This window comes from Zalophus californianus, chromosome 15 (genome assembly GCF_009762305.2).
Source record: "Zalophus californianus isolate mZalCal1 chromosome 15, mZalCal1.pri.v2, whole genome shotgun sequence".
Lineage (NCBI taxonomy): Eukaryota > Metazoa > Chordata > Mammalia > Carnivora > Otariidae > Zalophus > Zalophus californianus.
Genome location: NC_045609.1, coordinates 12,973,232 through 13,001,221, shown reverse-complemented (window position 1 = coordinate 13,001,221; position 27,990 = coordinate 12,973,232). Strand labels below are relative to the sequence as shown.

The 27,990-nt window shown below is 48.1% G+C and overlaps 1 protein-coding gene across 7 annotated transcripts in view; it reads right to left on the bottom strand.

The window, feature by feature from the left end:
* Positions 1-27,990, bottom strand: part of GNG4 (G protein subunit gamma 4) — a 67,225-nt gene that overhangs the window by 23,243 nt on the left and 15,992 nt on the right. For all 7 annotated transcript variants that reach the window (XM_027597194.2, XM_027597192.2, XM_027597196.2 and 4 more), the window contains exons 2-3: positions 7,191-7,289; positions 1,821-1,929 (exon numbers count right to left, since the gene is read on the bottom strand). In XM_027597194.2, coding sequence (XP_027452995.1) covers positions 1,821-1,919 — 99 coding nt within the window. In that variant the 5' untranslated portion in view covers positions 1,920-1,929; positions 7,191-7,289. The remainder of the gene's footprint in view (positions 1-1,820; positions 1,930-7,190; positions 7,290-27,990) is intronic.

The following is a 27,990-nucleotide window of genomic DNA, read 5'->3' as shown; positions in this document are numbered from 1 at the left end:
ACGGACTCTCTGAGTCTGCACCCATGTCTTGGTGTGTCTGCCTCTCTGATCCCAGCTCTGGGCTCTGCTCCACTCTACGCCTGTCTCTGCAGCTTTGGCAGCTTCCTGGCCTCTGACAACTTCACTCTTGCTGGCAGGTCAGTGCATCTCACAGCCCCAGCTTCACACTCCGTCATCTGGATGCTCTGCGCCAGGCTGCCCCAGGCTGCCCAAAGTGGCCTTCCTGGCAAACCCGCAGCTCTTCTGTCAGGCCCAGCTGCTCCAAATGAGCCATGCTCAGCTCACGGTAGCCTTCTCTACCCTCCAATACCACCTCAGAACCAACCACCAGCTCCCAGCTCCACTAAGCCTTCCTTCTCTGAGCAAGACGATGGGGCAGCCCACGCGTGTTTGCATCCCAGCACCACGCCTAGCGCAGAGCAGGTCCACAGGCGTGTTTATCAAAAGAGCGAGTCTCCCCACCACCCTCATCCTCTCAGCAAATGTCTGTCCTCTGGATCTCATTCTGAGATCCATGTCTGTACTACTGGGGCTCTCCCTCCTTTATCTTTTTTTTTTTTTAAGATTTCATTTATTCATTTGAGAGAGAGCGAGCGCACACACACGCGCGCACGAGTGCGGGGAGGGGCCGAGCGAGGGGGAGGAGCAGACTCCCTGCTCATCAGGGGCTCAATCCGGGGACTCCGGGATCCTGACCTGAGCTGAAGGCAGACAGATGCTTAACTGACTGGCCACCCAGGCGCCCCTCTCCCTCCTTTAGAATTGTTTAGTTCCTTGCCCTTTGCTCTAGCCTAATTTGTAGCTGTTATCAGTACTTGCAAGATGGAGACCCCTGAGTAATACTGGTGCACTATGGCAATTTGTATCATGTTGTATTCCCTCCTTGCTTCAGATATCATTATGTCACTTTCTGTGCTTGTTTACTGCCTCCTTGGATAGCTCAAACCCCAAAGCCCCAGTGTTCCCACAACTGTCCCGACAGAGGCAGGAGCTGGTGCTCTCTGGCCGTAACTCCAGCAGGAGGGGAGGTCTCAGTGCTGGGAACCTCGGGGAGGGACTGTCCGCTCTGCCAGCAGAAGGCTTTAGGGTTCACCCATTACCCCCTGCAATCCGTCCTTTTTGAATCCCAGATGCCTGGGTGAGACCCCTGGTTCTGTGTGCCCAAAGACCACTGGACTTGAGTTTCCTGGTGTCAGAGTCCTGACAGGGTTCCAACTCTATGATAGTTGATGAACCCAAACGGTATTGGAGAGCCACATGCTTTGCCTGGCCCCCTGCTGGCTTCTGAGAGCATCTGGAGACTAGGTGGCTTCACCTTGCCTCAGCCCTCCCAGCGTGAAGAGATCTACACTCATCAGGGGAATGAACATGGTGGGAGGTGACTGGTGCCTCTCTTCACATTCCCCACAGGAACATTTGAAAACACGGTGCACGGTTCATTGCTTCCCTCCCAACAGCACCCCTGTCAAAATACCCAACATGGTCTAACCTCGAAGTCACTGCATCGGGCAGGAAAACGATGATGGATCTCACTGTTAAACCCTCTCCCTTATCGGCATGACAACAGAGCTAAATAGAGCTGAGATGAATACGAGTCTATTTTTGGCAGCTCCTTACGGAATTCATGCACACTGTGTATTTTGCATCATTTGAATCCTTGAGCACACTTGGAACTTGGAGGCAAACACTCATTTGTAAATGTTACAGCTGCCAGGGTTGGCTGGCGGCTCCGCTGGGTGACGTGTTAACTCTCACAAGGAAATGGGGGGAATGAGCTGGGTTTTGGTCAGAGGGTAAGGTTGGCTGGTGTGTGTGCTTACCTTGACCCTGTCCATACAGGCTTCCATCTTCAGCTGCTCTACAGCCTTCCTGGCTTGCGAGATGCTAGTGGTGCTGTTGTTGGACATGACTTCTTTCATTCTGCTGTCCCTGAAACAAGCGAAGTTGAAGGGTTGGAAAAGGCTTACCCTCCTCACCGTTCTCCCATCTCCTGCCACCTACAGCTTCTCTGTCCGAGCCGGGGAGCGTTTGTTAACCTCCTGGGACAAGAGAAGGAAATGCTTCACTAGAGTGATGGGAACGAGACCTTCTGCTTTCGTTTGGCAAGACCTTCTCAGCCATGGGTATACCAGATGGTCCCAGCCACCATTACTTTACTACCCCTATGACCACAGTAACGCCTTGACTTTTGTGTAGTACTTTGTTAGTAATAAATCATTTTCCTACACATTTGTTCATTCACTCTTCTAGCAGCCCTGAAGGTTGGCAAAACATATTAAGTTCTTTTTACTAAGTGAAGAAAGTGCAAAACTCAGAAATTAAGCCAACAGCTAAAGGTCTCACAGCCAAACTCTGTGGATCCAGAACCCAAACTCAAAGCTCTGAAGCCTAGTGAAGGGTTCTTCCCATGTTTTCACGTGGCCCTCTGGCAATCCACTGCTCTAAGTACACGTCTCCCCTGGAAACAACTGTTTTATTATTAATTTTAATTTGCTTTCATTCCAAAAATCTTACAGACTCTATGTTGGCAGTTTGTTTTTATTTTTATTTATTTTTATTTATTTTTAAAAGATTTTATTTATTTGACAGAGAGAGACACAGCGAGAGAGGGAACACAAGCAGGGGGAGTGAGGGAGGGAGAAGCAGGCCCCCTACAGAGCAGGGAGCCCAATGCGGGGCTCGATCCCAGGACCCTGGGACCATGACCTGAGCTGAAGGCAGACACCTAACGACTGAGCCACCCAGGTGCCCCGGCAGTTTGTTTTTAAACAATAACACACACACACACACACACACACACCCCTATCCCGAGCACTGATTTTTTTTTTTCTAGAAGAAGGAAGAAGTTCTCCCTGATCTGACATGGAATGATGCCACAGGACTAGGAAGAAACCACTATAATGCTAACTCTTCCACAAGCAAGCATAGATTTCCACATAGATGCTGTAGGTTTCAGTTGCCCCAGCTAATGACAAACTACTTGGAAGGGGCCTAATCATTCAGCCTGAGCGCTGAAGGTGGGCCACACAGGGAGCGATGGCTTCCAAGGGCACAAAGGGAGGAATGAGGAGGCTCGGCCAGATGTTGGCACACAGGCCACGCTCTGTGAGTTTTTCACACCTGCGCTAACTCTGTGGTCCAGGTGAGGCGTGGTGGCAGCTTCATTTGTCCACAGGCAACTTTTCAAAAAATAAAAGTCTCTTGTTGTAAGATACAGATCAGCCGCCTAAAACACAGTTTGACAGGTGTGTGTTCCTGACTTGGTTGGGAACTTCTACTCAACCAGAAGAGAAGGAGAATCAGGAAGAGCTGGGGTTTAGAAACCCCAGGGGAACAGACACCTACACCCGGCCACGTAGAGACGTGCTTGCATTTCTGCACGTGTGTTCAGGTCCATGTGTGGCCCCATGCGTGTCCCCACGCCTGAGGTGCCTGCCCCGTGCCCGTCCGTGCGTGCGTGGCTGTTCCCCTATGGATGTGTGTGTTTATGTGTATCCACGTGCCTGTGTATCCACACAAAAGGAAGGAGGAGACACACACGGACACACCCAGGGTTTCCAACCCTCCCCAGCCTGACGCAAGTCAAAAAGGACCCGAAAATCATTGCCCTCAGATCCTGATCCTCCCTTCCCATTCCAGAGCTTATCCTCTTTCCTCATCACTGACTTTGGGCTTTTAGGAGTTGGGGAGGTCCCTGAAGGAGGGGCACAGGGATGGCTGAGGAGAAGGTAGCTGAGGCCAGCGTCAGCAGGAGAGAAGAAGGAAGACACAGGGGAAAGGCCCGGGGGCGGGGCTCTGCGCTGTGAGTGTGTGGGCGTGGGGCGGGGGGCGGGGGGCGTGGGGCGGGGGCGCATCTGCACCGGAAGTGTCACCAGCAGAAGGGTCTTGGCAGACCGGGAGTGGCCTTCTCCCTCCCTCCAGCCCCTAACGGGCTGCACTGACGGCACCCCGATACCACTCAACTAGTTTCTCATTCTTCCCCTGTTTCTAAAGAGGCGCACATTTTCAACATACTCCACTCTGCAGCACGGAAGAACGCTGGCTGATGGCTTAATATCTGGAAAAGATCCTGCGGAGCCGTGTTTGGCTTCTTGTGTCCCAGAGATAGAATAAGCTGGCAGGTTGGGGGCTCCAGTACCTGAGATGCATGGACTCTTAGCCCTGCCTCGTCCTGTGTCCCCTCCAGACAGGGACCACTGTCCACATCTCCAGTGTCACCTCTGAGCCTTCCCTGCTCACCCCCTTACTCCTCCTCAGCCGCAAAGCACCACATCCCTAGTGTAACCTAGTGTCACAGTCGCCGAGTGGACAACCCCATGGTCACTCCCTCCCCAGACCTGTGTCTTTCCTGCCACTGGTGCCATGACGCACAGGCAGCCTTTGTGGGTCCTCAAGGCCACCCGCCATCCCACCCCCAGCCTGAGTCACCCCTCATTTTCCTTCCTCGTCAGGGCACAAGAGGAGAAACCCCATCTTTGGCTTCACTGATTGGGTCCTGCCATACTGGCCACTGGGGACTGACCCAGGGCAAAGTCAGGAGACGCATGGGGCAACCCTCCCAGAGTCCCAAGCCGGTTGTACCCTGGACGGTCCACCTCTGATCCTTGACACTGAGAGAACCTATTCTTCACGGTTTGGGCCACGTCTGTTGGGGGCCTCTGGCACTTATAGCTGCAAGCACCTCTTCATCCAAGGCTGATACCTCACGTGTGGTGGGCCTGTCCCCCCTCAGGCTCTGCCCTATCACTCAGCTCTCTTTCTCCTGTAATGTTGGTGTCCCTGGGTGCCCTCTCCTCAGCATACACAAATATATTTATGTCTTTTTCATCACCTTCAAACACATAGACAACAATACAACAGAAAAGCCACACTCCCCCTGGTTTCCACTCTTACTCAAGAAAGAAGGGATAAGGGCACCTGGGTGGCTCAGTTGTTAAGCATCTGCCTTCGGCTCAGGTCATGATCCCGGGGTCCTGGGATCGAACCCCGCATCGGGCTCCCTGCTCGGTGGGAGGCCTGCTTCTCCCTCTCCCTCTCCCCCTGCTCGTGTTCCCTCTCCCGCTGTGTCTCTCTCTGTCAAATAAATAAATAAAATCTTTAAAAAGAAAAAAAAGAAGGGATAACTACAGATGCCCACAGAAGGACCCCCTATGTAACTCGTGGTGGAGATGCAAAAAATAAGGACAGAGGGCACTCTTCCTGGGACACAGGATGACAAGCCTTCTCCACTCCACCTCTTCTGTCTGCTCTGCTGCCCCTCGGTCCTGTCACACCCTCTTACAGGATGTTACTCGTCTTATCATCTGCGACCCATATGGTTTCATGTCTATATGTTCATGCTCTCCCTCCAAGTGGCTGGTAAGGTTACTCATAGCACACGTACCCAGGACCTAGACTGTGACCCCCAGACCTGGACGTCTGAAGTTCACAACCTCCTGGGGTGATTCTGGCATGGACCACAGGTGGAGAACCGTGGCTGGCTATAAATCACTTACACTCCATTGCTCCTTTGTGTTCGCCAGATGACCTTGAGAGGAATTCTAAGCATCTTCAGGACCTAAATCAGTCCTTTAAAACATTTAATGGGGGTATGAATCCCTGGGGATCTTGATAAAACAGAGATTTTGATGGAGTAGTTTGGGGTTTGGTCTAAGAGTATGCATTTCTACCCAGCTCCCAGTTGCTGCTGGTCCGCGGACAACACATTGAGTAGTGAGGCTCTGAATGAATCACTGAATGTTAATATTGAAAGGGAACTTAGAGGTCCTGGTCCAATCCCTCTACTTTTCACATGAGGAAACATGTTCAGGGAGGTTAAATAACTTGATTTTGTTGAGCTCCTTCATGGAAGTGGAAGGAAGCATTTCCCTAGTGTGGCTCCCAGCCTGTCACCCCTCCTGGATCTTGTAAGGCATTTGGGGCAGAATTAGGGTTCCCCCCCCTGCCACCTGGTCTATCCTGCTCTCCCAGGACAGACTCACCCCTCAAGTGAACTTGAACTTTGCCTAACTTGGGACTGAGATGGCAGGGGGCTTCCCCTGTGGGAGGCAACACAACCCAAGGAGAGCGGCTGGTGCTTTCGCCAACCGGAGCTAAAAGCACCTGAGTCTCTTAAAGACGACCCACAGGAAGGTTCGTGAGGCCCTCCCTCCCCCACCTGGCCAGGTAGCTCTTAGTTTCCATCTGAATAACATCTCTGCCCTTTCAAGGCTATCCAGACCCTGTTCTTGCACATGAACCAATGGATGTCTCTCCACAAGCCTACGTGTGTACGTGCACCCCACCTCGACCCAAAAAGAAAAATGAGAGTAGAGACAAAGTGGATATGGAACAAAGCTAATGGTGCACACTGGCTATTGGAGGACCACTAACTCGACTCTCGGCTTTTGAGAGCTTGTTTGGAGGTTCTAGCAGGGGAGCGCAGCTACTCGTATACCCTTGACCGAAGAACAGTCCTCTCCTCTATTGGGGAAGGTCGTCCCCTTTGACCGAGCGCGCAGCTTTGGGCGGGACGCACATGGAGTGGTGAGGGAGGAAGGGGACACCCGCCTAGCCAGCCAGATCAGCCGAATCAACCCTGGCGATCAGTGGGGCGACAGATGTTGCAGCCAGATCGCCCTCACATCCGACTCTCGGCTTTTGAAAAGACGAGGCAGATGGGAAAATGAGCCAACTGTTTGGGGCACGGGCTCTGTCGCTGCCCTGGTCAGGCAGTCCTTTCTTCCTGGACGCACAGGAACCCCCTCATCCACAGACAGGTTTCACAGGGGGGGTCTTTCAGGCTGCGTCCTGTAGTACGTAACTCAAGAGTCGGGTGGGAGGGGGTGGGCAGTGCAAGGCTCCCACAGCTTGGTTTCCCAGTCAAGGTCCAGCAGCCCATGGAGATGGCTCGGTTCTCCTCCCGCATGTCCCCCCAACGGAGGGTGGCTAACAACCACTCACACGGGGGATGATGTGAGGTGGCGGGCAATTTGTAAGACAGGCTTCATAAGGGCCCTGCATCCACTGTGGAAGGAGGAGACTGGGACGGGATGGGGACAAGTGCTAGAAGAAAGTGATAGTGTGAGCACCCAGCCCCACGTCAAGGACCCTGACAGCCCAGCCTCCCCGCGGGCCCACGCGCGCACCGCTGGCGAAGAGCTGCTCTCCATGGAGAACCCGCCTTCGGACAGGACACATCACTTCCTCACCTGCTGAGAGGCGGCGCAGTGACAGGCTGGTGGCCAAGCGGTAGCAGCTGACAGTTGTCAGATGAGAGGCTGATTCGGGGCTCCTGCTTTGAGGCTCACCTGAAAACACAACCAGAGTTGGGTCAGCAGGTGCAGCAGAAGCCGGGTGGCTCCCAAACCGCCCGCCTCCCAGAGGCCTCTCGTTGTGCTCCGCGGCCGCCTCGGTGAGCCCGCGGAGTCTCGTGGCAGACCACATGGGAGATGGGGAGCTCCAGGCAGAAAGAGGAGCCCCAGTCTGACACCGCAGAGCGGGAGCATCTCAAGGCCACAGGCCGCCCTGCCTCTCTCTCCCTTCCCGGCCTGGACGCCGCCCCCAGCACCCCCCACCCCCCGTGTCATCCCACTTCCAGCCAACCTCTGCCAAACAGAAACAGTGTAGAGGTCTTTTCTTATTATACAAAGCTAGGCCAATTGTAGAAAAATGGGAATTGAGAGAAAATGACAGCAAAGAAAATGAAAACCGATGATAATGCCTTCTCCCAGAGATGACCACCGTTATTCCTACGCCTGTTGGAAATAAGCTGATTCCAAGTGAAGGACATTTAGCACAGAAGAGATGACTCCACTGGGTGGCTTTAAAGACTTCTTTAAAGTCAGGGGCTCTCCGCAGACAAATAGCTGGTTGCCTCCCTCCTCTGGAGAGGCCAACTCTGGGACAATGGGCGTGTCCCCCAGGGGTGTTGCGAACACCCCGCCCTATAGCATTCATGCCCTGGGGATCCCAGGGACCCTGCAGCAAAAATAAAGGCAGGCCAGGAATGGGCTGGACTTCAGGGAAGGCTGCGAGCAGTCGTGCTCAGTGTATTTTCCTGAGTCCACTGCGGAGGATATAGCACTTCCCCGCTGTGAGTTTCCCTCAACCTCACCATCTTCCAAAGGGAGATAGACAGACAGACAGACAAGTCCTCAAGAGGAGGCCTGCTGTCCTGCAGGGGCAGAGCCTAGACCCTGCCTCCTAGGCAGATGACTTTACAGCCGGGCTCCAGCAGTCTTCCCTGCTCATTCTCTGGACAGACATGACCCCTGGCGGAGGGGGCAGGGGTGGGGGGCTGGGGAACAAGCCTCCAGACCAACCCAAGTCCCCCTCTGCACCCTGACTTCTGCTTCCTTCGGTTATCTAATCTTTATTCTTTTCTTCCTTTTTTAAAAATTTCACTTATTTATCTTTTTGAGAGAGAGAGAGCGAGCGAGAGAGAGCACAAGCAGAGGGAGAGGGAGAAGCGGACTCCCCGCTGAGCAGGGAGCCTGACGCGGGACTCGATCCCAGAACCCTGAGGTCATGACCTGAGCTGAAGGCAGACGCTTCCCTGACTGAGCCACCCAGGCGCCCCTCTAATCTTTGTTCTAAAGTCAGATGTGCCCAGGGGAATGCTCTCTACTCTCAGTGTCTTCAACCTTAAAAGGGAGGCAGGCAGACGACGTTCCTCTGGGCAAGTGTCACATCACTGTTCCCCACAAATGGCCTACAAGAAAGGCTACAAACGGGACGAGAAAAGCCAGGCGAGAACCAGGACAATACACAGAGAGGATGTCAATATTTGCTTTATGAAGCAGATTAGGTATTTTGTCCCTGGACACATCCTGTCTTAGAGGTCTGAGGCTTCGCGCAGCAAATGCTCTTGCCTGGCTCCATGAAAAGGTTGCCTGGTCCTAGAATTTGGTCATTCTTTTGCTCCTTCCTTTGGAGGACCACACCGCGAATGTGTCCTGCGGTGAAGAAACCTGTTTACTCACTCAACCCGCCACTCCTCAGAGGATTGATTCGGGAACACCCCAGGTTTTGTTCTTTTCATGGAACGATGCATCTCATACGTTTTCGTCACACACTGGGGTGAACAGACCCACGGAGACAAGGGGCTACAGCAGCTCTGGCTGCCCAGAGGGCTGACGGGATGGAGGACAGCAGGGCACCTGTGCACCATTCTCCCGGCCCCTGCCCAGACCCATCGTGGGCAGGTCTCCCTCTACCAGCAGTCCCTAAACTGGCTGCTATCAGACTCACCTGGGAGCTCAGTACCACCGAGGCCTGGCTCTATCCCACTTCAATGACCCTGGGCCTCTGTGCTCTTTCTGGACTCTCCGGGGACTCTGAAACCTCAAATTCTCAAACAACTGCCCAGGTCCGTTGGTTCTGAGACTTTGCTGTGCGTCTGAATCACCTGGGGCATTTAAAGGTGAGATGCGCGGGTCATACCCTAGACCACGGAAGTCAGTGTGCAAGCCACGTCTGAAAAGACACAGCTCTAGTCTGTGTCTACGCTGGTGCTTGTCAAACTCAGATGTGCATGTGATTCACACAGATCTCAGACTCTCATTTAACAGATCCAGGTGGGCCTGGGGTGGACCCGCTTCTACAGCCTGGGAGGTTGTTACAGATACATAATCAGGTCCCACCCAGACCTTTGGAACTTAATCTGCATTTTAACCTGAGTGATTCATCTGTAAATTAGAGTTGGAGAGGTTCCATGCTGGAGCAGGGGGGCCCAATGCCGCTTTATTGGAGACTCTGAGCCCAAGGTGAAGAGGCTTTATTGAAGACACAGGAGTCAGTAGGTGGGGGATGGTAGAGTCGCTGTTCTCCCGACCCTCGTGTTATTCACACTCCCACCGAGCTTTTGCACTGTGATTTAGTTGCTTCTGGTAGTTCTTGGAGAGGCCATACAATAGGAAAAGACTCAATTTCTCTTCGTCCACTTGGCATCTGCATAGCATTTTCCAACCAATGCTTGGGGCGTATTTCAGGAATCAACCCACCAACTGCCTTGGGCCCCCGGAGGAGCTTTAGACACCTTCCCAGGGCCACTACTGTTTCTCAAAGTGAGACAAATTGGCGCTGACAGGAACTTAGCTCCTGATTGGCCTCCTTGATCTGTTGCTGAAAAACACTGCTTTTTAATAGCACCCAGTATGCTGCCATGATATTTCAAAAGCCACCAAACAGAAAAAAACATACTCATCTGTACACAAAATGCTGTGGTCTTGTTGTGAAGGCCTAGAAAGATCCACCATGGGACCACCAGCTGGCTGGGAGGCCCTCAAGGGTAGAAGCTGGCTTTACTAATGTCTGTGTCCCCAGGACCAACCCAGCACAGGCCCACTGTCCATGTTCATATAGATGTGACTCACAGAGGCATGAAAGAACTAACTGGGGCTTCATTGGAGCTAATTCAGCTACCAGTTGTTTAGTGTAATGCCCTCAAGTCCTTTCATATTTGCTGATGGTGTGGTGCTGGGCCTTGAGGAACCAAAATCATGGTCTCTATTCTCACAGAGCTTACAGTTTGGTGGGGGGTGCCGCACATTGTTCAAGCAATCGTGCTGATGAATGATGGAGGCCCGCAATTCTTAGTGGGTCTCTAACCAAAGAACTTGACCTGGCCTGAAGGCCTATGTTGGTTTCTATGAGAGATTCTGAAGCGGTGAGGAGGAATGAGACTTGCCTGCCCTCACAGAGCTCAGTGTCTGAGGGGGAGAAGGTGAATAAGTAATGGTCATGGTGTGGTAGGTGTATGTGGAGCTGGCTGAACCCATTCTCTCCTTTTCTCATAATAATGTAACTATGGCCCATCGTGAGGGGAAGATGGCGGAGCAGGAAGATCATGAGGTTACCTCCTCCCGTGGACACACCAAGGCTGCAACCACATATAGAGCAACTCTCTCTGAAGATGACCTGAAGACTGATAGAACAGATCTTCCACAGCTAAAGACATAAAGAAAAAGTTGTATCGAGAAGGGCAGGAGGGGCAGGGATGGGGTCTGATCAAGAACCACACCCCAGGCCTGGTAACCCACAAGCAGGAGGGATATCACAGGCGCAGAGGTCCTCCCTGAGGAGTGAGGAGTTCAAGCCCCACATCGGGCATTCCCTGCCCTGGGAATCTGCACCTCCAAGAAGACAAGCCCCCAGTACATCTGGCCTTAAAATTCAGCAGAGCTTAACTCTGGGGGAGCTGGAGTGCTACAGGAAACCAAGACTCTGCCATTAAATCTCTCTTACTCTGAGAACCAGGACTTTGAAAAGTGCCTAGGTTATACGTGACGGAGACTCGTTTATTAATTTTAGGGCACGTACCAGCGGGACAGGGATCTGTAGGAACTTTCTCTGGGAATGGACGTGCTGGAAGGTGGCATTTTTCTTGCCCTCCTTCAGCCTAAATGGCAGCATGAGAAACGAAAACAGTATGTACGAGGAAACCTCATAAGGCTATCAGGTGATTTTCTAGCAGAAACTTTGCAGGCCAGAGAGAATGGCATGATATCTTCAAAGTGCTGAAGGGAAAAAACCTGCAACCAAAAATACTCTACCTGATTATTCTGATTATTATTCAGAACTGAAGGAGAGAGAGTTTCCCAGACAAACAAAAGTTAAAGAGTTCATCATCACTGAACTGGCCTTATAAGAAATGTTAAAAAGGATTTCCTTAAGGAGAAAAGAAAAGGCTATAACTGAAGTAAAAAAATTATGAAGGAAAAAATGAAAAATAAAAAGATGTAAAATATGATATCAAATATATAAAACATGGAGTGGGGAGTAAAAACGTAGTGCTTTTAGAATGTGTTTGAACTTAAGCAATCATCAACTTAAAACAGACTGCTATATCTCCATAGGGTGAACATATGAACCTCATGGTAACTACAAACCAAAAACCTATTAATAGATACACAAAACATAAAGAGAAAGGAATCTGAGCATAAGACTAAAGAAAGTCATCAAATCACTAGGGAAGAGAGCAAGAGAAGAAGAGAGGAACAGAGAAGAACTACAAAAACAACCAGAAAACAAGGAACAAAATGGCAATAAGAACAAGAATCAACAGTTATTTAAAATGTAAATAGACTAAATGCTCCAATTAAAAGACAGAGAGTGAATGAATGGATTAAAAAAAAAAACCCAAGTCTCCTCTATATGCTACCTACAAGAGACTTACTTCATAGCTAAAGACACATGCAGCCTGAAAGTGAGGAAATATAAAAAGATATTTCATACACTGGAAATGAAAAAAAAAAAAAAGGCTGGAGTAGCAATACTTATATCACACAAAATGGACTTCAAAACAAAGACTGTAACAAGAGACAAAGAAGTGCATTAGGTAATGATAATGGTATCAATCCAACAAGAGGATATAACAATTGTAAATGTCTACACACCCAACATGGAAGCACCTAAATACATAAAGCAAATATTAACAGACATAAAGGGAGGAAATTGACAGTAATACAATGATGATAGGGGATTTTAACACCCACTTACATCAATGGATAGATCGTCCACACAGAAAATCAATACTGAAACCAGTATTGATTTGAATGACACATTACACCATATGAACTTAACAGATACATACAGAACATTCCAACCCCCAAAAGCAGAATATACATTCTTTTCAAGTGCACATGGAACATTCTCCAGGTTAGATCACGTTAGGCAACAAAACAAGTCTCAAAAAGAATTTAAGAAGATTGAAATCATTTCAAGTATCTTTTCTGGTCACCATGCTAAGAAACTGAAATGACAAGTTTTATTACAAGAAAAAAAAAAAAAAACCTGGAAAAACATGGACACATGGAGGCTAAACAACATGCTAGGAAACAAGCAATGGGTCAATGAAGAAACCGAGGAGGAAGTAAAAAAAAAATACCTTGAGATAAGTGAATATGAGAACACAATATTCCAAAACCTTTGGGATGAAGAAAAGCAGTCCTAAGAGGAAGTTTATAGAAAAACAAGAAAAATCTGAAATAAACAATCTAACTTATACCTTAAGGAACTACAGAAAACTAGAAAAAAAAAAACCCAAAGCTCACATTAGCAGAAGGAAGGAAATGGAGATCAGAGCAGAAATAAATGAAATAGAGACTAAAACAAACAAACAAAAACCAATAGAAAAGATCAACAAAACTAGGAGTTGGTTCTTGGAAAAGATAACCACAACTGATAAACCTTTAGCCAGATTCATCAAGAAGAGGACTCAAATAAATAAAATCAGAAGGAGAAGTTACCACTGGCATCACAGAAATACAGAGGATTATAATTTTTGTGTGTCTAATTTTTACACAAAATTAGACACCAAAAACTTAGAAGAAATGGATAAAATCCTAGACACACATACAATCTTCCAGGACTGAATCAGGAAGAAACAGAAAATCTGAACAGACTGATTACTAGTAATTGTAATTGTAATTACTAGTAATGAAATTGAATTGGTAATCGAAACTCCCAACAAACAAAAGTCCAGGACCCGATGGCCTCACAGGTGAATTCTACCAAACATTCAAAGAAGAGTTAAGACCTATTCTTCTCAAAGTATTCGAAAAAACAGAAGAGGAAGGAAAACTTCCAAATTCATTCTATGAGGGCAGCATTAACCTGATACCAAAACCAAAGACTACAAAAAAAAAAAAGAGAGAGAGAGAGAGAGAATTACAAGCCAATATCTCTGATGAACACAGATGCAAAAATCCTCAACAAAATATTAACAAACCGAATTGAAAAATACATTAAAAAGATCATTCATCAAGGGGCGCCTGGGTGGCTCAGTCATTAAGCATCTGCCTTCGGCTCAGATCATGATCTCAGGGTCCTGGGATCGAGCCCCGCGTCGGGCTCCCTGCTCCGCGGGAAGCCTGCTTCACCCTCTCCTACTCCCCCTGCTTGTGTTGCCTCTCTCGCTGTGTCTCTGTCAGATAAATAAATAAAATCTTAAAAAAAAAAAAAAGATCATTCACCAAGATCCAGTGGGATTTATTTCAGGCATGCAAGGATGGTTCAATATTTGTAAATCAGTGTGATACACCACATTACCAACATGAAGGATAAAAATCATATGATCATCTTAACATGCAGAAAAAGCATTTGACAAAATTCAATATCCATTCATGATTAAAGCTTGAAAATACTTTCAAATCGTGACACAAAGGCAGTAATTCAAGAAATTCTATTTGGAAAACCAAATATGAGGCATTAATTATAGCGAGGATTCCACCTTATGAAGCCATGTTCCCTTCTAGGGGTTTAATAGTTCTGGGCACAGACTGGTGGGGTGCACCTGCCAGATCCCACATGTCCCCAAGAAAGAGCTCACTGCAGAGAGCGCCCGACACACAGCCCTGAGTCACTAACCATACCTTGGTCTTGAGTCACTATTTCCAATACTGCAGGGTACATATCATGCAGCTTTGCTCTTTGGTCCAATCCCCACAGGTTAAGGGGGCTATGAGTAGAAATGTAAGGATGTTGCTATTTTCCCCCTAAAATCCTGTTAGGTGCTAGGGCCTCAAGGTGGCACTGCTTTGGGCATAAAAACTGTGGAGAGGTTCTCCTAGCGTTCACAGCAATCATTTATTAAGGTACATTGGTTTTGAATTTCCACAAAGATTTTATGCATCGAGTCAACATGTTGGAGTGTCCCCCAATAGTGGAGCTTCAAAACAAGAGGGAGGGATATTTCACCGGAAAAGTCATAACCACCCTAGTGGCAAAGGCACAGACTTTCTGTACATGTAGAAGCAAAAAGTGGTACTTTAGCCTCCCAAGAGGAATTTTGCTTTTTTTCTCACAGTCATGCCAGGGTAGAGCTGAATATCCTGACCCCTGAGCAGAGAATCAGATGCTGTCACACCAGGCTGCGGTGGGAACATGGTCCCCTCCGTTAGGACAAGGCCATGGACATCCCCGCTCTGGCTTGAACCACTTTGCAAGTAAACACAGTGATAGTTGAGCTTGACGCCTTTTACAATCTGGGCCTCCGTTACTCAATTTACATCTTTATTGCCTGATGGCATCTGCCCGATCTGATAACAGCTCAAAACCAGCACAGGGATAAGGAGCTTTCCATGTGGCAAGGACTGTAATGGACCTGAGGGACAAGCAGATCCTGAGGAGAGTGCTCTGGGTCTGATCGAAGCTGGAGCCTGCTGGTCACCAGTCACCAGGTGACTACCCTCCTCTTCCGGCCCCAATTAAGGTCAAGAAAATTAGAGAGGGTTGGCAGACCAGCTGTTATATTTAAGGGGACTGGACAAGTTAGTGCAGAATAAACAAGAGAAAGAGAAACCCAGGTCCATCTTCTGTGGGACCCTTAACACTTGCCACTCTCTCACCTCTATGGCCACCCCCAGACATCCTCTAATTGTTTCTTTGGCTTTGCAGATAAGAGTCCAAGAATTTTATTCGGCAGGACCAAGCGTTAAAAAAATCTAAGAGTGCTCTGTTGTTTTTATATCAGCATTCACAGAGTATGAAGTTAATTCTTTTTCTGCCTGCTGGATTAAACGTTCATTATGCAAACTGGACCATGCCGTTGACCAGGGTGAATACAGTGAAGAAGAAAGACTCATGTCCTGTGCGTGGTACCTTAGAGTGTATAAAGAGATACTTCTCATTTTTTTCTCAGGGCAGGTCACTCAGTGGATAGGTCACTGCATCAAGGAAGAAAAGACAGTTGAGAGGTGATGTGGCTGGGCCAGTGTATTGGCTTCCTAGGACTACCATAACAAATTACCACAAACTTGGTGACTTGAAACCTGGTATTAATTATTCTCATAGTTCTGGAGGCTAGAAGTTTGAAGTTAAGACCATTAAGACCATGCAGGACCATGTTCTTTTTGAAGGTATTAGGGAGAGGATCTTTCCTCTCCTTTTCCTAGTCTGGGGGCTCTCAGCAATCCTTGGCATTCCTTGCCTGTAGACACATCACTCCTATCTACACAGCCCCCTCTTACCCACGTTTCTGTGTCCCCTTCTTTTCTTACAAGGGCACCAACCATGTACTGGATATGAGGCCTTCCCTAATCCAGTATGACCTCATCTTAACTAATTACATTTGCGAAGGCCCTATTTCCAGATAAAATCACATTGTGAAGTTCCAGGTGGGTAGAAATGCGGGGGGGCACTATTCAACCCAGTATCACCATGAACCCAAGATTGTGGCCATAGGTCTGTGATCGTTTCTACAAAGCTCCACATAGGTTTTGCTCTTTGTAAGACCTGTAAGGTGTTTACCTCTCTGAGAATGTCATGGTATTTCACAGCTGAGTGAAAGAAATTCATCTCAGGGTGACGGGAACATGGGATGAATAACAGTCTACACAAGAGAATTCATAACCTACACCCATCTTAATTTCCCCACTTTACAAATGAAGGAACTGAAGTCTAGCAGGTTATTTCCCCCCAAAGTCATTAAATAGCTAATGAGTGGAGAAAATATGACGAGAACCCCACACCAATCACCCATCATTCATTTATTTGACCCTTACCACATCCGGCACAGCACTGAAGAAATGAGGGAGTGACTCAAACACAATTGTCAGTCACCCTCGATTTCATGTGGGAGACAAAACCTCACAGCAGTATACGCAATCAGAGATCCCAGGTGCCATCACGGAAGGCTGTGAAGGGCAGAGCAGCCACAGAGGAGAGGACGGATTCTTCTTGGGGTGGGCAGGGTGGTAAGGAGAAGAGTGGGAGAGCTTCATACTCAAGCTGAGCCTGGAAGGAGATTAGGAGCCCACCAGGCAGAGGAAACAGCATGGGCGAAGGTAGACAAACTGCACACAAGCCTGGCATGCTCTAAAAACTGCATACTTCTTTGTTCCTGGAGCCTGGGAATGCAGGGGTCAGATCACAGAGGGTCTTGAATGCCACTCTGAGGGGGTGAGACTTGTACAAAGCAGGCAGTTATAATCAATTGAAGGGTATCTAAACAGAGAGGTAACAAGATTGCTTCTACGTTTTAGAAAGATCACTTCAACCTAGCGTGCGGAATGTACCAGAGATGAAGGAGATAAGCAAGCCGACCAGTTCGGGAGCTCCACGAGTCTAGATGAGAGACTCCCTGTGTGTAATGGGAGCTCCGACAGGGAGATGAGGTGGAGGGTGATGGGAAGCTGGTACCAGGATGGAAGCACAGAGAGGATGACATTAGGATTTGAATGTTGGGGAAGGTGGGGAAGGAAGGCTCCTGGCCCATTGTCAGGGAGACAGTGCGGTGCCACTCACCAGGCTCAAGAAGAGAAAGTGGGGTTTGCAGGAGTGTACAATGAGTCCACGTGGGGCAGGCTACACTTAGAGTGACCTTAGGACACTGAAGAGAACATGCCCAGCAGACAGGCGGACTGACAGGGAGGCAGCTTAGAAGTGAGTTAGAGCTGAAGATGGCAGAATTGTAACTCATGACTTAGGGGCACCAGAAGTCCACTCAAGGAAGGGCTCAGAGGAGGAGGGAGTGTGAACCACAGGGCAGGGCCAGGGGAAAGGGGAAGGGGAAGGAGACCCTATGCTCATCCCTGCCCCATTTCCTTGCTCTGCTCCATTTCCTTGCTCTTCAGTCTGCATTTTCAGAATTGTAGAAGTAAAAGATTCAATACCGATAAAGTGAATAAATTATTGGCCGCGGCTGAGACCAAGATGGCCGGGAGACATGCTGCCTTCCTCGAGAATGCCTGGGCCAAGGAGGCGGTGCTGGTGATGTCCTTCACCACTGGTGAAGGACATAGATAATTCTGCCCCCCCCCAGCCCCTTTACCAAATAAGCCACCACGATCAACCAGGCCAGCCCCTACACATATCCAGTGCCCCCAAGATGATGGGAACATGCCTTGTGTGCCCAGGCAGCCTGAAGACGCCCCCCCTGAGTCCAAGCTTGCAGGGGCTGAAGAAACTGTGAGTGAACACCTCTGGTGACATGGAGGAGGCCCCCTCCCCTGAGGCCGATAAAATGTGAAAAGTGAAAAAAATCCCCTCCAAAACATAAATTATTCTTTATGGACCAAATGGCACAAACTTGCTAGGACTACGTCTGAGCTGTTGGCCATTGCCATTGCCAATGGTGTGGAGCTTGCTCTCGGGGAGACACCTGCCTGCAGAGGTAACCATGCAGACTCTGAACTATATACAGTTGACCCTTGAACAACGTGGGAGTTAGAGGTGCCAACCCTCCATGCAACCAAAAATCTGCATATGACTTCCGACTCCCCCAAAACTTAACTACTCATAACCTACTACCGACCAGCAGTCTTATCTGTAACATAAATAGTCGATTAACCCTTATGTTGTATCTTATATATATTTATATACAGTATCCTTACAATAAACTAAGCTGGAGAAAAGAAACTGTGATTGAGGAAATCATAAGGAAGAGAAAATACATTCACAGTACTGTGCTGTACTTATGGGAAAAAATCCCCACGTCAGTGGACCCTCACAGTTCAAACCTGCGTAGTTCAAGGGTCAACTGGACACTGTAGGTCAGAGAACCATGTAGTCAAAGCATGCCAGCACACATTCAGTGGGTCATGTCCTTTGATCGGGGAGAAGCGGTTCGTGCCAGTTTGTCTGCCCCTCCCAGCCGGATCCCTTTCACCCACTGGCAGTTTTCAGCCATCTCGCTCGGGTTCAGGTGCAGCTTCCAGCATGAGAGCAGAGTAAAACCAGTGGCTGTCACGAGTCTGGATGCAATGTCTCTCTCCGGGAGGGTTCCTCCTGTCCCCCAGGGCAGCCCTCTCCCCTCACTCTGGTGACTCACTTGAACGTGGGCTTCAAATGCCATGGCCTGAGCCCTGCTGGGGAACCGTAGTCTTGGCAGACAAATGGACCAAGCTAACCAATGAAGACAAGACAGTTCCATCCTCTGGGGACAAGTTCCAGGAAACCCTGTTTCAAAAGACGCCCCTGCTGGCAACTGCATTTTATCTCTTACCATTTTGTAAGACAAATTTACAATGAAATGCTTGAATTTCTAAATAAATTTGTTGAGGTGACATTCACCTGACACAAGGAACTATTTTGAAGTGAACATTTAGTACATTCACGAAGTTGTGCAGACACCACCTCTATCTAATTTCAGTACATTTCCATCACTCCAAAATAAAATTCTGTACTCAGTAAGCGGTTCTCCCCAGAGCCCCTAGCAACAACCAACCTGTTCTCTGTCTCTATGGATTTGCTTATTGGGACATTTTGTATAAATGGAAAAATTCCATAGCTGCTCTTTTGTGTCTGGCTTATTTCACCAGCATAACATTTTGGGGTTATATCCACCTTGCCGCATGCATCAGCGCTTCATTCCTTTCTATGACTGAATAATACTCCAATGTAAGGATATACCACAATTTTTTGTGTATACTTCTTTTGATGGACATTTGAGCCATCTCTACCTTTTGACTATTGGGATTACTGCTGCTTTGACATGCACTTGTTTCGAACCATTTTACATTCCCTCCAGCAATGTAGGAGGGTTCTAATTTTTTCACATCCTCACCAACACTGTTATTTTCCATTTGGGGGGGATTATCACTGTCCCAGTAGGTATGAAGTGGGACCTCAATGTGGTGTTCATTTGCATTTGCCTCATGACTCCTGATCTTGAAAGTCTTCTCATGTGCTTATTGGCATCATTTACTTTTCAAGAATGGTCTTAATGTGGGGCACCTGCCTCTTGATTTCGGCTCAGGTCATGATCTCAGGGTCATGAGATCAGGCCCTGCATTGGGCTCCATGCTCATTGCAGAGTCTGCTTGGGATTCTTTCTCTCCCCCTCTCTTTCTCTACCCCTCCCCTCCAACTTGTGCTTGCTCACTCTCTCTAAAATAAATAACATATTAAAAAAAAAAAAAAAGAATGGCCTTAACGTTAAACTTAAAATTTTCTAACAATCTCAAGTTCACAGAAAGGTTGCAAGTACAGCACAAAGGATTTTTCTCTGAACCACTTGAGCATGAGTTGCCAACCTGAGTCCCTATTACTCCTCAATACCACAGATCTCCTGAAAACGAGGACATTCTCTTACACAACCACAATACGACCATTGTAGTCAGGACAGTGTATACGATATATCCTTATCATCTGATCGTCAGACTCCATTCAAGTTTCATAAAAAGTACCAATAATGCCCTTTATAGCAAAAGGAAACCAACCCTGCCAGCACTTTGGTCTTGGACGTCTGCCTCCAGAACTGTGAGAAAATAAATTTCTGTTGTTTAAGCTGCCCTCCCCTGTGGTCCTCTGTTTTGGTAGCCAAAGCAGACTGACACAGCTCCTCATTGGTTGTAAGAGGAAAGCCAACCACATTCGTTCAGGGCAATGCCACGGACTGACCAGACACTCAGACTCGCACGACTACAAGAGAACACAGACCCATCTATTCAGAAAGATGAGGACAGAAGGCCCGGCTGGTCAGCAGGACAGGGTCAGGATATCTCATGAAGAGGTCTTCAGAAGTTCTTACTGCAGTTTATACAACATCCAGGAGTTATCTTATCCCCAAGTGGTGCAAGGAGATGAGATCTACGGGGGTAAATGTGGAGTCTACCTAGGTGCAAAATAACCCTGCCCACAGAAGCAGTATCTCTTCAAAATAGCTTCCAGGGACCCACAGGGACATGCCACGTAGAAAAGTCACCAGAACTCGGGAAAGCCCAAAGTGGAGTGTCTACGTTAGGTATTTGAAGTTCATTCATAGTTGCTTGCAGTCCATGAGTACTTTACCAATTGGAGGACATTTTGACTATAAGCAATGTCACATGACAATACAGTTGACATACACTGTCTTATCTGGTTTCCAAGGTGTTGTAGGTAGGCAGAAAAATGGCTTCTCAAAGAGGCTCATGTCCTAATTCCCAGCACCTGTAAACAGGTTATGTAACATGACAAGGAGGAAATAGATAGCAGATAGAATTAAGGTTGCTAATCAGCTGACTTTAAAATAGGGAGGTTAGGGGCGCCTGGGTGGCTCAGTCGTTAAGTGTCTGCTTTTGGCTCAGGTCATGATCTCCAGGTCCTGGGATCGAGCCCCACATTGGGCTCTGCGCTCAGAGGGAGTCTGCTTCTTCTCTGCTCCTCCCTCTGCTCATGCTCCCCCACCCACCAAGTAAATAAATACGATCTTTAAGAATAAAATAAAATAGGGAGGTTACCCTGGATTATCTGGATGGGCCCAGTGTAATCACAAGGGTTCTTATAAGAGAAAGAGGGAGGCAGGAGAGTCAGTGTTAAGAGTCTGAGATTTTAAGATGCTACACAGAGATTTGAAGATGGAAGAGGTCCATGTCTCAAGGAAAAGGCAAGAAAACAGAGAGAAACGCACTTCTGCCAACACCTTAATTTTAGCCCAGTGAGACCCTTTTCAGATTTTGGACTTCTAGAACTGTAACACAATAAACGTGTTGTTTGAGGCCACTGATTCTGTGGTAATTAGTTACAGCTGCAATGCAGGGTAACAGAGCCAGGAGGTTAACAAGTGTTGGCCGGTTGGTTTCTTCTGAGGTGCCTCTCCTTGGCTTACAGATGGTCGCCTTCTTACTGTGTCCTCACGTGGTCTTCCCTCTCTGTGTGTCTGTGTCCAAATCTCTTCTTCTAAGGACACCAGTCCCGTTGGATTAGGGCTCATCCACCTGACCCCATTAATTACCTCTTTCAAGGCCCAGTCTCCAAATAGGGTCACATTCTGTGACATTCTGAATTTGGTGGGGGACACAATTCAGCCCATAACACTCCGTCCTCTGGACCCCCAAAGTTCATGTCCTTCTTACATGAAAAGTAAATTCACCCGTATCCCAACAGCCCCAAGTTTTAATCTTATTCCAGTGCCATCTCTAAATCCAAAATCTCATCTAAACCAAGTGTGGGTGAGACGTGAGGTGTGATTCATCCTGAGGCAAAAACTCCACTCCAGCTGCGAACCCGTGAAATCAGACAAGTTATCTGTTTCCAAAACACAATGGTGGCCTACGATAGACTTTTCCATGCCGAAAGGGAGAAATCAGAAAGAAGAAAGGGGTCACGGGTCCCAAGCGAGTCCTTTGACAGTGTAGTACTTCAGACTATGTCAAATCCCATTTTGATGTGACATTATTTCAACAGAAAAGCTGTTTTTACAAGGTGGGAAGTATCTGTCAGAGCAAAATGACACGTTTGAATTTTCCATGTAACTTTTGAGAAAAGGACAAGTGTTGTCATATTTCAGCACCTAGCATTACTCAAGAATAATGAATTTTCTATAAACATTCCTTGGCAAGCCACTCATTTGCACATTCCCGGAGAATTAATCTTTTTAAGAAATAACATAATTTTGTTCCAAAGAATCAGGGTTTGACATTACATCATGTGTGCTTCTGTGTGTGTGAATTTCTTTCTCATCTAATTTGCTTCCTACTGGGTGTTTCGTAGTAAGACAGATCACATAAGCCTTCTCTGCTCTCTTTGGCTCCATCCCGATTCCCTCTCACCTCTAGCCACCTGTTATTCCTCTTGCTCAAGATGGCTATTTGCAAACAAGCTCCTAAACATCAGAGGAAGACTGTTAGTAAGTGGCAGCTCTTGGAAAATCTGTCACACACTGCTGACTTTCCTGAACCTGGGCAAGAGCTGACTTTGAAAGTAGCTCCCAGGAGGACCCCGGAGCCTGCTGAGGACACAGCGGCGGGTGGAGCTGCCAGGCTGCTGAGGAAGGAATTACCAGAAGGCAGGTGAGGGCCCCACATGGCAAAGGTATCCAGGGATCTTGGCGAAAGGAATGAGGTGTGATACTTTTGCGGGATGATCCTGTGACCTCCACAAAGCTACAGACAAGCCTTCACTTCCCTTTCTCTCTTGCTCGGGACACTACTTCTCTTTCCCACCTTCCCAACCTTCTCTCGCAACCTTCTCAACCTCTTAAAAAAAATACTTTATTTTTCAGAGCAGTTTTAGTTTCACAGCAAAACTGAGCAGGAAATAGATTTCCCATATTCCTCCTTCCCCCATGCGTGGCATCCCTGCTATCAGCATCCCTCACCAGGCATTGACGCACCGTTATCACCCAGAGCCCATAGATCACGTTGTAGTTCATTCTTGGTGCTGTGCGTTCTATGGGGTTGGATAAATGTATAAGGACAGGTCGAGCCATCATTATAGTGTCCTACAGAATAGTTTCACTGCCCTAAAAATCCTCTGAGGAGCAGGCATGATTATACCTGCCTCACGGCACAGTTTTGAAGATTAAATGAGGTAATGTGAGTGAAGAGTCTAGAAAACTGCCCACCACAGTGTAGGGGGCCGGCAGTAAGTGACAATTATCAATACGATGGAGTCATATGGGAGCAGGCTGTGCCAGGGGTGTTGTGATATGGACCGTTTGCTCTCCCCAGGACTTTGCCAGGAACTGCAAGCCTTCTGGGTGTGCTAACATGTAAGGGACAGGGGCGCCTGGGTGGCTCACTCGGTGAAGCGTCTGCCTTCGGCTCAGGTGATGATCCCAGGGTCCTGGGATCGAGTCCTGCATCGGGCCCCCTGCTCAGTGGGAAGCCTGCTTCTTCCTCTGCCCCTCCCCGCCCCGTTCATGTTCTTTCTCTCTCGCTCACTCTCTCAAGCTCTCTCTCTCTCAAATAAATGGAGGGAATCTTAAAAACAACACCACCAACAACAAACACGTAAGGGAGAAAGCTAGGCTGTCTGGAGTAGAGTGAGGCCTGGAAGAAACCCCAAATGCGAACCTTCAAACACATGTGATGGGACGGCGCTTACAGCTGTTGACCTACACCTGAGGCAAAAACTCCACTCCAGCTGCGAACCCGTGAAATCAGACAAGTTATCTGTTTCCAAAACACAATGGTGGCCCACGATAGACTCTTCCATGCCGAAAGGGAGAAATCAGAAAGAAGAAAGGGGTCACGGGTCCCAAGCGACCTGCCCTGTTCACGTGCAAGGAGAAACAGGTGTGGTAGGTTAAGTAGCAGACACGCCCAAGAGTCTTTGGCTTTTGTTTCCAAGGCCTAAGCCTCACGTGGGAAAGAATTCAGGGTTTAGGGGGAAAAAAATTGCCTTGGCCAGAGCAGGAGGAAGGGTGGAGTTGCCCCAGGACCAGAGGGTGACCCTCTGCAATAGCTGGGGTGGCTGGGGGTGGGGGCGAGGGACTGCAAAACCTCCTTGGGTGGGGCATGGTGGGGGGGGGGGCGGGTGGCAAGACCGCAGAAGAAAATGTTGCTCTGAGGCAGAGGGGGTCATGGAGGAGAGTGTTGTGCCCCGAGGCAGGACCTGAGACCACCAAGAGCCACTAGCCTCAAGGGCCCATACCCAGCTGAGGGGGTCTCATGTGTTTCGAGGACCAAGGGGGCACCTCTCCCATGCCCTGGACCTACATTCGTTCTGGGGGATCGCAGGGAGGCGGGGGACACCTGGTCAAGACCGAGGCTGAAGTCCCCTGCCGGACAGAGGGATGCATGCTTCAGTGAAAGATGAGTTACAGGGAAACTAGAAGAATCGCCTTCCTCCCCCACACCTGAGTCTGTGGACGGGGATTCACACCAGCACTGGAGGGTGGCCCGGGTTAACGACGGCTTGCCAGCAGCCAGCCCAGCTTCCCGCCCTGCCTGCTTCATTCAGCTGCTTGCCTCCACGTTTGTGATTCGAGTCCTCAACCTCCTTTGATTCTGCGGCCTCCATGCAAGTCCTGGGTCGAGGGCGCCTGGTCTCAGCATCTCATCTGGCTCTCTGTAGCTCACTAGTAATTTATGACCAGGTCACCTCTTTGAAGGCTTGTTTCGTTGGAATCTTTGTGACTGATCGTGCGGCAGCCAGAGGGCCCTCCAGGTAATTACTCCACTGGGGCCCCACAGAACAGAGCAGGACCAGGAGACAACCGTGCAGTCCCTCTCTGTACGGAACTGGCATTTGCTGTACTTGGAAGTGATGAAGTTCAACACCTGCTTGATTTTTCATGCAGGAGTTAAGGAGTAAAACTGATGTTTATATAAGGCAAGAAAAAGCAGAGGGTCGGATAAAGCCATTATTTTATTTCTGAAACCACAGTTAATGTAATGGTGCATGAATTTTTCTCAAATGTCAAATATGGGAGGCTTTTAAAAAATCGGTACCAAACTTCCTCCGTGTAATATTCAATATGAAATAATTCCAATCCCAGCTCCAAGTCGGCTGCCTGAGTTGACTCTTAGGTGCCTTTCGCTATTTTATTTGCCACCCCAACTCTTCCCGATAAAAGCTGCTTCTGCTCATTTTCAGGGTTTCATTCAGATGCTATCACCTTCTCAAACAAAACTTTCTTGTGCTGGCTTGCCCCCGTGGTCCCTGGAGCTGAGCGCCACAGTCCATCACTGTGATACTTCTAGGCTTTTTTTGCCCTCACTGCCTTAGACCTTGTACTCTTGTATTCAAATAGCGGTGAAGGTGTGTTTTCTTCCTTTCTAGACTGCTGGCTCTTTTGAGAACAGAAAATATGTTAGGTTCATTTTTATTTTATTTTATTTTAAGATTTTTATTTATTTATTTGAGAGACAGAGAGAGCACAAGCAGGGGGAGGGGGAGACAGAGGGAGAAGCAGGCTCCCTACGGAGCATGGAGCCCGATGCGGGACTCGATCCCAGGACCCCAGGATCATGACCTGAGCCGAAGACAGACGCTTCACCGACTGAGCCACCCAGGCACCCTTTCCCTTTCTTTTAAATAGGATGACAACAGGAAAAACGTTCCATGCTCATGGACTGGAAGAATAAACATCGTCAAAATGTCTATGCTGCCCAGAGCAGTCTACACTTTCAATGCCATCCCTTTTACAATACCATTGGCATTTTTCAAAGTGCTGGAACGAACAATCCTAAAATTTGTATGGAACCAGAAAAGATCCCGAATCACCAAGGGAATGTTGAAAAAGAAAAACAAAGCTGGGGGCATCACATTGCCTGACTTCATGCTATATTACAAAGCTGTGATCACCAAGACAGCACGGTATTAGCACAAAAACAGACACATAGACCAATGGAACAGAATAGCGTGTCCAGAAATGAACCCTTAACTCTATGGTCAACTAATCTTCGACAAATCAGGAAAAAATATCCAATGGAAAAAAGACAGTCTCTACAATAAATGGTGCTGGGAAAATTGGACAGCTACATGCAGAAGAATAAAACTCAACCATTCTCTTACACCATACACAAAGATAAACTCTAAATGGATGAAAGACCTTAATGTGACACAGGAATCCACCAAAATCCTAGAGGAGAAGACAGGCAGTAACCTCTTCGACCTCAGCCACAGCAACTTCTTTCCGGACATGTCTCCAAAGGCAAGGGAAACAAAAGCAAAATGAACTTTTGGGACTTTATCAAGATAAAAAGCTTCTGCACAGCAAGGGAAACAGTCAAGAAAACTAAGAGGCAATCCATGGAATGGGAGAAGATATTTGCAAATGACACTACAGACAAAGGGCTGGTATCCAAGACCTATAAAGAACTTCTCAAATTCAACACCCAAAAAACAAATAATCAAGTCAAAAAATGGGCAGAAGACATGAACAGACACTTCTCCAAAGAAGACATACAAATGGCTAAAAGACACATGAAAAAATGTTCAACATCATTAGCCATCAGGGAAATTCAAATCAAAACCACACTGAGATATCACCTTATACCAGTAAGAATGGCAAAAATTGACAAGGCAAGAAACAACAGAGTTGGAGAATATGTGGAGAAAGGGGAACCCTCTTACACTGTTGGTGGGAATGCAAGTTGGTACAGCCACTCTGGAAAACAGTGTGGAGTTTCCTCAAAAAGTTAAAAATAGAGCTACCCTATGACCCAGCAATTGCGCTATAGGGTATTTACCCCAAAGACACAGATGTAGTGAAAAGAAGGGGCACATGCACCCCAATGTTCATAGCAGCAATGTCCGCAACAGCCAAACTGTGGAAGGAGCCAAGAGGCCCTTCAACAGATGAATGGATAAAGAAGATGTGGTCCATATATACAATGGAATATTACTCAGCCATCAGAAAGGATGAATACTCAACTTTTACATCAACATGGATAGGACTGGAGGAGATTATGCTAAGTGAAATAAGCAGAGAAAGACAATTATATGGTTTCACTTATTTGTGGATCATAAGGAACAGCATGGAGGACATTAGGAGAAGGAAGGGAAAACGGAAGGGGGGGAAATCAGAGAGGGAGACAAACCATGAGAGACCATGGACTCCGGGAAACAAACTGAGGGTTTTGGAGGGGAGGCAGGTGGGGGGACGGGGTAGCCGGGGGGGTGGGTATTAAGGAGGGCACGTGTTATAATGAGCACTGGGTGTTATACGCAAACAATGAATCATGGAACACTACATCAAAAATTAATGATGTACTGTATGGTGACTAACATAATAAAAATAAAGTTTGTTAGTCTAACTGAAAAATAAATAAATTAACAAGACGACAACAGTAAGATATTTGAGGTCCCCGTTCCTTCATCATCACTTCACATAAATCAAGCACAAGCTCATGAAAGACGCCGCCACTCTTTATTCAAGAAATTCAAGAATTCTCTTGTGAGACTGTTTCAAAAGGGTCCCTGGATCACCAACACCTGAGGGCGGTCAGATACACACCTTCAGAGCAGGCTAAGTACCTGACTTTGCTGTTGAGTGCAGAGGCCGCCGTCAGTCAAGACCGGCAGACTGGTGTCCGCAGAGCAGAGGCCCCATCAAGGCAGAGCCAACAAAGCCAGGTGTTTTGTTCATCCTGGGAATTCTGGGGAGAGCACAGGGAGTTCTGATGGCCCGAGATGCCAGTGCGAGGCCCCGTGGGTCCGCCCACCCTGAGCGCTGTGGGTGCGGCTCAGCACCCCTTAGGAAGCCTGGCCCTCCCCCGTCGTACAGGAAAGGAGCTCCGATTGCTGTCACAGCCAGTCGTCCACTGCTCTGTGGAATGGAAGCCTCTGTCACCCAACCCTCCTGGACGCAGCAGTCCTGAGCCTGATGCTCACACAGCCACCCCTCCCCCCCGGGGGGGA